Source organism: Urocitellus parryii, chromosome 6, assembly GCF_045843805.1.
Source record: "Urocitellus parryii isolate mUroPar1 chromosome 6, mUroPar1.hap1, whole genome shotgun sequence".
Taxonomy (NCBI): domain Eukaryota; kingdom Metazoa; phylum Chordata; class Mammalia; order Rodentia; family Sciuridae; genus Urocitellus; species Urocitellus parryii.
This window is the reverse complement of record NC_135536.1, coordinates 170,649,069-170,659,393: the sequence shown is the minus strand read 5'-3', so window position 1 is coordinate 170,659,393 and position 10,325 is coordinate 170,649,069. Positions and strand designations below refer to the sequence as shown.

General features: G+C 48.4%; 1 protein-coding gene across 1 annotated transcript; it reads right to left on the bottom strand.

The window, feature by feature from the left end:
- Positions 1-950: 950 nt before the first annotated feature.
- Positions 951-4,697, bottom strand: Gfra4 (GDNF family receptor alpha 4). Its single transcript, XM_026409748.2, has 6 exons — positions 4,649-4,697; positions 2,363-2,708; positions 2,160-2,269; positions 1,932-2,066; positions 1,182-1,273; positions 951-1,031 (listed from the first exon to the last, which is right to left on the bottom strand). The coding sequence occupies exons 1-6, from the start codon at positions 4,695-4,697 to the stop codon at positions 951-953; spliced, it is 813 nt and encodes a 270-aa protein (XP_026265533.2).
- Positions 4,698-10,325: the final 5,628 nt, after the last annotated feature.

Here is a 10,325-nt window from a genome sequence, read left to right as displayed (position 1 = left end):
CCCAGCCCAGGACTGCAATTTAACACTGTTTGTAGCATTTGTGGGTCACACTAGTTTAAGTGTGTCATCTGGCCACCCCAGATGCAAGGGAAGTTGAAAAATATAGTTTCTTTACCTGAAAAGGGACAAAAGCAAAAAAGTCCCTGACTATAGGGCCTGAGAGTTAATTCATTTCAGCATCTGTAGGTAGCCTGATAGGGCCCAGAGAAGTTCTGGGGACATCTGAAGTCACATAGGACAGGAGGGGCACACCCCACAGCAAACTGGTCTCCAGGCTCCCGAGGACCCACACAACATGAAAACAACGTCAGTCTCAGTGCATGTGGGTTTATTGAGCACAGCACTATTCCTAGTGCTGGGGAAACCATGGGAGAAAATGGATGACCAAGTGCCAGTTCAATGCAGGGACAGGATAGGGACTGGATTCTTTCACTCCAGGGGGTGCCCACCAAGCAGCATATCATGGACAGGAATCACTCTGCCAACATTAGTTCTGGGGTGCAGTTTTTGCCTAACTGGGAGGGTGCCCTCAAAGGCTGCAGTGCTAGAGGGAGTCTGTTTCCATGCGTTCCTTAGGGTGCTATCTGCTTGGGAGGCTGACACAGTTTCTTAGAGTTCCAGGAGTCCAGATGGTAATCTTGGGATTCTAGTGAGGCCTCTGCAAAGGTGACCCTCTCCTGTGCCTCCCCAGTGAGAGAATCCAGTTGTCTCAAGGTCTGTGAAGAAAGGGACCTACAACCAAGATGACTATTAATAGAAAACCAGGGCTTTTGCTGTCAGGCCCCCAATCTCCAACCCTCACTCCAGGGCATGGACACACAGGTGTCCAGATGGGCAAAGGGCAGGTGGGAGGGCTAGCCAGTCACTTTTCAGGGGGCAATAAACCAGAGACATGGTCCTGAACTCCAGGCAGTAATGTGTAGTCACCTTGTGGTCCAAGGTCTGCTGTCTTAGAGCAAGGACTGGAGAGCCAGAACAGGGAGTATGGACTGCAAGGAGCTCCCTTCCAGGGGCCTGTCGGCCGAGGACACCTTAGGAGTTGGAGCAGAGTGAGGACTGGAGATAGGAGCCTGGCACTGCTTTCTACCTGCACCCCATCCCCAGGCCAATCAGGCTTCCATCTCTGCAGGTCTGGGTGGGAAATCTCAGAAAGCGGCAGTGCAGGAACTGACTGCACCTACCTGTAGGAGGCGCTGCCCAAGGTTGTGGTGGGAATCCAGCTGGTCCTGCAGGATTGAGGGCCATTGGCTGTCAAAGGATTGTATGGCACCATCTATGGAGGAAGGGGTCCAGGGTGAGCTTGACTGGGAACCCCAAGCACAGCAAGTTCCCCTGGCATCTTCAAGGAATGGCTTCTGGGACAAATGGGAGGTGCATGCTAAGGAGTAACAAAATAAGGACGACTGTGCCCAGAGTGACTCACTACTCTAGTCTTCCATCCCGATAGGAGGTGACAATTATACCCCCATTTTACAGATGAACATAAAAAGGCTTACAGGAGTTAACAAACTTTCAGCTAGAAAGTGGCAGAGTCAGGTTTCAAACTCAGGATCCCTAACTCTCAGACCATTAAGACATTAGGACCCCATGAGAGGAGCTCACCAGAGGAGGGAGGCAGCACATAAGAAAGGAATCGGAAGTGTTGGAAGTAGAAGTCTCCCCTTGGTCAATCCCAGGCCCTGAGCAACTTGTCTTAACTCTTGCCCCCTCCTGACCTTAAGGACCTCAGCCTTGACACTACTAGGATTCTGTGACCTGGTCTCCAGAGACAGCGGGGCACGTTTCCCACAGGAGTACGATGACAGATAGCAGAGGAGGGAATGTGCTTGAGTGGCTGCCGCAAGAAGCCTCAGTTTCCTTCCCTCTAAGAGAGACTCTGCCAGCCAGGCGGTCACCCGGGCTCTCGTGCCACCCCTGCGAGGGCCCCTCACCCAAGCAGCGGTTCCTTGTAAAGAGCCCCCGGAAGGCTTCGCACTCCTCATGCCGGTTTCCGCTGGCTCTGCAGTCGCACCAGGGAGCCACCCGCGCGCTCGCGTTGTCCACGTAGTTGGGGGTGATCGCGGTGCCTGGGGGATCCCAAAGGAGGGGTCATCGGCCCATACTGGCAGAGGCATCTTCTGGAGAGCCCCGGCCGACGCCCGGATCCCAACCATGCGTACCCACCAGGCCCGCGTAGGCGCGCAGGCAACCGGGACCCTGGTCCCGCAGGCAACCGTCTTGGGAGCTGGGGGTCGACGCGCAGGAGGCCTGAAAGGCCAGGAGGCGGGGCCTGCGCGGGGTGGGGCGGGAGGGAGGTGAGCTGCAAGAGGATCCGCCCTGCTCAGCCCAGGAGACCCGCCCAAGTCAGCCCCGCCCCGCGCACCTGCAGACCAGGCTCTTCTCGCAAGCGTCCAAGGCTGCAAGGCAGGAGGGCGGCTCATGGCCCAGCCCCGAGAAGGCGCAGGCGGGCACGAAGGTTTGGCGCCGTCGCTCGGCGCACGCGGGGCTCGTACATGGACAGAAGAGCAGCGCGTGGGTGAGCGCCTGAGGACCGAGGGAAAAGAAGCGGCGCAGGGCGCGGTGGCAGCGGGAGCGGGGGCAGCTCCGGTGTGCGACCTGCCCCAGACACTGAGCCACGTACTTGGTGCGCAGCCGCTGGCACAGCGCGTTGGCTGAACACGCCTCTGCAGCGTCCACGCAGCGGTTCCCCCCAGCGGAGCTTGCAGACCCTGATGGAGGTGGGGGCAAACTTCAGGTCTCTGTGCACCCTACGTGCACTTTTCACCCCGCCACATCCCCGGAATTTGTGGGATGCTCAAGACCCAAGCGGGGACAGAGAGAGGACCAAAAGTGCGGCTGATTGGTACCGGCCGGACCTTGTTCACGGAATGGGCAGCGGCAGGTTCTGCGCGAGCCTTTGCAACAAGTTAGGGATAGATGGGATGCCTGGAGGCTGGTCCGAACCCTCCTCAGAAGCTAAGGCCCATAACTCCCCAGGTACCCCCACACCCACAACTGCAGCACTTTAGATCTAGAGATGAATCCACTCGACGCTTCCCACCCTCACAGGCCCTCCCTAATGGGGAATCAGTGAAGCTTCCTGAAGACCTGGCTAATAGCGACTTATCCAAAATGACACTGAGGACAGTGGCCGTTCATCCTTTCTTTTTGGCACAATAGAGCGCCTGACCTTTCCTCTTCTTCCATTCTTTCCCCACATGGAGACTCTTTGGTTCTATAGTATCTAGTTCTCCCTCTTTCCTAACCACCTACTGTACCTCCTCATGTCCTCTGTGGCAGAAGGTGTCATCCCTCCCTAGTCCTTCCAGATGTGCCCTCAGGGGGTCTAACTCATCCTGCCCAATCTGGACTCTGGCTTCCCCAGCCTCTCCACCAGCCAGGCAAAAGGATTCCCTGAAAAGGCTCAGGCCATTGGAGAGACCACTTAGACATGGCTGTGGGGTGTGATTTCAGAGAAATCCCTGATGGCAAGCTACAGGACCTTGTCATCAGGGGTTTCCATGAAGGTATGACCTGGTAACAGGTGATACCCTGCTTGAAGCAGAGAGGATTTCTGCCACAGTAGAATCACACAGATGGAGTAGACAGAGAGCAAGCTGTGCTCACATGTGCCATCCATCACCTGTGAATCCAGGCAAGCCATGGAATCCTGAAGTTAGGATTTCACAGATCCATCCTAGGACTTGAGTCATTGAAACCAAGCTGACTCTTTCCCCTTTCCCAGCCCTTTGCTGAAACCATTCCCCAGTCTGAAAATAAAGGGCCTAACCTGGCCCCTCATCTGTCTTGCTGGGCAGGGGGCATGCTGACTCAGGGCTGGGAGTCAGGCCCACTCTTTGGCACTTGCTACCTCTTTCTTCCTAGATTGTGGATTGGATGGCTTGGATAATGGTGATTCTTGCTGTGGCTTCAGGCTTGAAGGACAGACTCTGAAGGCTTGGAATAAGTATACTAGTGGGGGGGGGCAGATGGGAGAGGGCCCTCTCCCCCGCCCCACCCAGAGGCCCAGAGGCCCAGAGGCCCAGAGCAGCCTGCTCTCCTGCTTTGCTGGGTACATGCCCAGGCCTGAGCCATGCACAACAGCACCTAGTGCCACCTGAGGTCTTGTAACCTCCTGTTCCTTTGCTTACCTTTCTGGGAGCAACCTTGCCTCCTCTCCACTCTCAAAACAGCACACCTCAGCTTCAAGATATCCTGTGCCTTAAACCTTTACCAGACCCCATTCTTCATACCACACCAAGCCCTAGAAAGTCACCCCTCCTTTGTGTGGAGAAGGATGAAAGAAGGGTGCAGCAGATGAAAGGCAGTGAGACACTGAAGATGCCGGGCAATGAGCCCGTGTGAATCTCCAAGACTAGGAACGCAGCACTGGGCTGGGGCAGAAAGACAGCTGGGGGAGGGGAGGCAATAGGAAAGGAAAGGACCTGGGCAGAGGTACCAAGATGGGACTTAGGAGGTGGGTGTTTCAGCTAGGCCCAAAGATTGTGTACATAGCATGCGTAGCAGGGCAGACTGCTAGGCTTTTCTATGGCTCCCCTTTGTGTGTTCCAGCTTTTCCTGGAATCTTTCTCTCACCCTTCAGAACTGCCTCTGAGAAGCAGGACAGAAGGCCAGGGCTCAGGGTCCAAGGGAGGAGACAGGTGCTCACCCAGTATTAGTAGCAGCAGCAGCAGCACAGGCCCCAAGCAGTGTGCCATGCTTGACCACGAACAGAGAAGGACTGCTCCAGGCAGAGTCCCAGCAGGACAGTGCCCCTAAGCAGAAAAGCAGCAGACACGCAGATGTGTGCTCTGACCCATGCGCTCTGCTCCCTTTGGGAGGAGCCTTTGCAGAGGGAATGATCCTCCGCCCTCTCTGTCCCCACCCCAGGCTGCCTCTCCAGGTGTATCCAGAGTCATGAAATCCAACACCTGAATATGACAGACCCATTGCACTAGTGCCCCTGTACCCTCAAAGCAACACCCACACAACCCAAGGAGACTCTGCTAAACTTAACTTTAAGAAACCTCCTAACTTTTCCCCTTTTCTTTATACTTTTATTGTTGACCTTTTGTTAAGTAATTTTAGGCTTGTATAAAATTTGTGAAAATGTTAGCTGTCCCCTTATAACTTTCACCGAGCTTCCCATAATCTTACCGTCTTACATAATCATAGTACAACTGTTAGAACTAGGAAATTACCATTGGTACAATACTGTTAAATCATAGACCATTTTGAATGCCCCTGATTTTCCCACTAAAGTTCTTTTTCTATTCCAAGATCCAATTTAGTTTCCCACATGGCATTTAGTTGTGGTCTCTCCTTAATCTCCTCCCATCTGAAGGAGTTTCTGGGTCTTTCCTTAATACTATCCTTGATGCTTTTGAAGAACCCTGGTCTTCAAAAGGCATGCTTTGTAGAATGTTTATTTGATGTTTTCTTCTGATCTGTATGGGGCAACATTGTTTGACTAGCCAAAAAGTTATTTTATCAATAAATGTTGATATTAAAAATTTCAACATTGCGATTTTAAAAACACAAAAAAGAAATCACATCATCTGTCTTGACTTCTAACCCATTGTCTCAAATTTTCAAATCTTATTCAAATACTCAAATATTATTTCAAATTTACCAAAAGTAGCATATTTGTTGCTCAATATAAGTTTTTATAGGTGTTCCACCTCTGGGACAATGTGATAAAATGGGTTTTAAGGCAAATACAGTAGAATTCAGCTAACAAGGTGCAGGTCAGAATGAAATTCCTTATTAGAAGAGCCCATGAACAATTCTTCCTTCTTGGAAGAGATTATTTGAGAGTAAAGAGAGTGTTAATCTCCTAGAGAGAGTTGCCTGTTGTCTTTTTAACTCCCAGTGAGTTAAAAAATTATGAAAGAGAGAACACAGACAAGATAAAAGCCTATAAATTTTCTCTGACATTCTCCTATAACATATTATTTATTTTATTTTTTTACAGTAGTAGGAATTGAACCCAGGGCCCCTCATGTGCTAGGCAAGAATTCTATGACTGAGCTTTATCTCCCCCCTTTTATATATATGTATTTTTTATTTTGAGATAGTTTCACTAAGTTACCCAGACTGACCTTGAACTTGAGATCCTCCCTGCCTTAGCCTTCTGCATTTACAGCAGGCTGTCATTGCTATTATCATTCTATAAAGCATACAAATCTATGTTTGGCATGGATACATTTTTACAAAGCAAGCTGACACTGACATCTGTCAGGAGCCCCCTCTTCATCTTTGTGTTTTGCATAGGTCCAAGTCCCTATTGGACAACTGGGTATGGCTTTTGCTTGGGGGATGATGAAGTTGGAGGATTAATGGGGAATCGGTGAGGGAATCTCTTGAAGGTCATCCTAGAAGCAAATACTTCACACAAGAGACATTTTTGTCTGGCATGCATTCTTCCTTTTGGTGATAAAGTCTGTCTCTTCTTTTGTGGAAACCACTTCTTTTCCAGTCTCAATCTTTGTGGCTGTACTGCCTTGGTCACTGCCGGGGGGGGGGGGGGGGGGGGGGGGGGGGGGGGGGGGGGGGGGTGACGAATAACTTCTTGTACTTTGATACAGCAGGAGTAGGAGCCATTTATTGTAGGACAACAGAGGTATTTATACATTTCACACAGCTTATCTTAATTAGCATAAACTAGATACATCAGTCAACCAATAAGGAATCTCCACACTTAATAGCTCACTTTTGTTACTTTTCAAACCACTCCCTCTGGCATTTTGCCAGGCACCATCCAGACTTGTTTACGAACTCTAACATTTCTCTGGCAAAATGCCAGGTGTTATTTTGACTTGTTTACAGACTCTAACGGGTCACCTCAATCCTCCATGACCCCAGGCCCTACAGTAAATTACAGCAATAGTGATTGGTTCATGAACGAATGTGTAACCCAAGTTGGACTGATCAGCTGGACTAGTGCTGTTAATTCTGGGACTATCAAAGGTGCCATCTTTGCATTGGGTTGGAGAAAAGGAAGCCTGAAGCTACCAGGGACATCTTGAGGAGAACCTGTCTGAGTAAGAGTCCAACTTAGAGAGAAGCAAAGTCAAGATGCAGAGCGAATAAGTGTAATAAGAATTGTAATGCATTCCACTGTCATGTATTTTAAAAATAAAATCAATAAAACTAAAAAAAAAAAAAAAGATGCAGATCGAGAGGATGCGGAAGCTGACAATATCTGTGATGTGAGCTCATAGGTGTCTCTTTCCCCAAAGCTCGTTTGAGTTAGATTTCTGTCACCTGAAGTCAGAAGACCCTCTTTAGGACCACGTAGGAATTCTTTCTCTCCATGATTTTTGTTGTTTCTATTAATCTTTAAAACCGAAGCATTCGAGGACTGAGGATATAGCTTAGTGGTAAAGCACTTGCCTAGCATGTGCAAGGCCTGAGTTTCATCCCCCGCAACAACAAACAAACAACAGCAAACAAACCAAAAAAAAAAAGGAAACCCAAGCATTCAGTGTATATTCTAAGAATCGCAGTCAGCCTGTCTACCCTGGTCATGGTAACGCTTCTATCTGTGGTCTGCTATGGTAATTTGCTGTCTGTAATCTGCTTCATGAATCGGGAAGCTACGGTAGGCTTTCTGCAGCTGATGATCATGGTCCCCGAAGCGTAGTGCAAACCATCATGCTGGTGCAGTGGGTTGTGTTTAATTCTACAAAATCTACTTGCTTTCTGGCCCATGGAAGGGGAGAGTAGATGAGGAAAGGTCACTCAAGACCAAGGTGGGACTACACAGGGCAGCGACCTCTTCTTTTGTAGGTGGCCACAACCACTCAGAGGTGTGAACACTCCCCTTCTTTCTAGTAGAGGAGTTAAAGATGAGGGTTGAGGGGGTGAGAGATGACTGCACACTCGACTGTCAGAGGAAGCACACCCACCCCAGGGGCAGACCTCAGCACCTGGCAGGTGGGTGGCCAAAGACAGTAAGTCGTAGTTGAGTTGGGCCAGTGCCCCCCAGCGTCAAGTCCATTGCCCCTCAGCACCCCTGCTCAGCTCTAGGTTGCCAAGGCTCCCTCTGTCTTGCAACCACTTCTGTACCTTTATGCTCTCTGCCTGGTGCCAGCTCTGCTCTCCCAAGTCTCAGTCCTCAAGTTCTCCACCCTGAGCCAGGGGATCCCCAGGCTTCAGATGTGCCTCTCCCCTCAGACATGGATTTCTCCTCCCTCTGCCCTCTTTCAACCCATCTGGTTCTTCCAGAAGTCTCCATTTGGTGGGAAGAGTGGAAGAATTGGTCCTGGGTACTCTTAAGAAATAGTCAAGGGCACTGAGTTTGGCTTCCCCTAGGGTCCTTTGTGGCTTGAGTCCCAGGAAGTTTGAATACCTTTTCCTGAAGGCCAAAAGGGGAGGCAGGTATATATTAATCATAGTTTTTTATTTTCTCTTCTTTGTGTCTGTGTGTGTTTAGGTTATCAAAACCAGGGCCTCCTGCATGCTTGTCAAGCTCTCTACTGCTGAGCTACATCCTCAGTCCTTTTGGTTTTGAGAAAGGGTCTTGTCTAGTTGCCCAGGCTGGTCCTGAACTTGTGATTCTCCTGCTTTTAGTCTCTCAAATATCTGGGATTATAGCTGTGTCCCACCGCACCCAGCACAAATCGGAGACCTTTAAACTTTTCTGTTTCCTTAGTTATGCCTGGTATTCCACTGGCTAATCTGATTTTGTGCCAGTGCCATAATGATCATTGTAGCTTCACAAAATGTCCACTTTGGGGGAGGCACAGTGGACTCTTTTATCCCCACCCCCAATTTTTTCTTGGTCTAGATACATTGTAATTTTAAATAATTTTATTTATTGAAGGAACAAAAACATGGGAATTTTATTTTTGCTGGTGAACTATTGAAATGGAAATACTGTTTTCTTTAGAAATACTGAATGTCTTTATTCAATTCTTCAAGACTGGAGGGCCACGACCATGCTTCTGGTGGAGAGTCAGCTTACAGAAGCTAATTAAGGTTATAGTAAATGCTTGGTCTCTGGCACTCTGGAGAACAAAATGCATTAGCAACTGAAGTACAAATAACGTATTTCAAGTGCAACTTATCAAGAGGGGCGAGCTGGATCTTGTCAATAGGTCTCTTTTTCAATCTCGTCAGCTCATATCAGGCAGAGTGGGTCCATCAGGATGTGGATGAGTCTTGACTCAAGACCATCAGCTCCCAGCATCACCCAGGAAGAGATTTCTGCTTTCATGGTACAAAGGGTCCTCCAGGTGGCCACCTGATGTTTTGCTGTGGGAAATACAATTGCATGGTTCTCATGTCAGCATCTCCCTTATGATAAGACCCAGAAGAGAGCTACGTTGCTTTTGTGCCTAGTGACTTTACTAAATTCACTTATTAGTGTCACTGGCTAGGGGTCTCAGGGTCTCTCTTTAGAGCAGAAGAAACCTTCATTTGAACTCTCCAGGCTCTTGATCATAGTCACAGAAAGGAACTTCAGGACACTTCAAGTTTTAGTAGCAGAGGAAGAGGTTGTTTGAAAGCAAAAGATACACACCCTAGGAGCTGAGCTGCCTCTTAGGTGGGATGTGGTTTATAATGTTTAAGAGAATGGATATTCAGAAGCAGGGGTTCAGTATGGATAAACTTTTCTGGGAGGCTCTTCATGGAATCTTATCCAACTTCATTAGCATCAAATCATGCAGCTAAGGGGTGGATGACAACACATGGTAATCAGTCGAAATGAGCAGAAAGGTCAAGTTTGGTCAGGAGGTTCTTCTGGTGTGCCTGTGTATGAAACCAGTGGCTTGGAGAGCAAGGCCATCTTTTGGTCATATCGGGTTTTGCCCGATCGGATAGTGGCAGGATGCCAGGGACTGAGGCAGATCCCAGGCTGTCTGCAGGAGTCCTTCCTCCATAACTATTTCCCCCTACCCTATCTCTACCCTATCTCATTAGTTTTAATACTTTATCTGTAGATTTTTAGAAATTTTAGGAATACATTCATGCCATGAGTAATGATGATGTTTATCCTTTTCAACCTTTATTTATTTATGTACTTACTTACTTTTTTGTGTGTATTTTGGTAGTGGTTAGAACCTGCATTACAATGTGGAATACAAGTGATAGCAGATATCTGTCTCATTCTCATTAAGAATGTAGTTTGCTGCTGACTTTCTATAGATCTTTCATCAGATTTAAAGAAGTTTCTTTCTATTCCTAGTTTTCTGAGGTTTTTAAATGAAGAGATATTAACTTTTTATTAAATGTTTCCCTCAGCAATGAAGATGATCATTATTATTCTCCTCCTTTATGCAATTAATGTGAATTATACTGATTGCCTGTCTGATGCTAAATCAATCTTGCCATTTCTACAT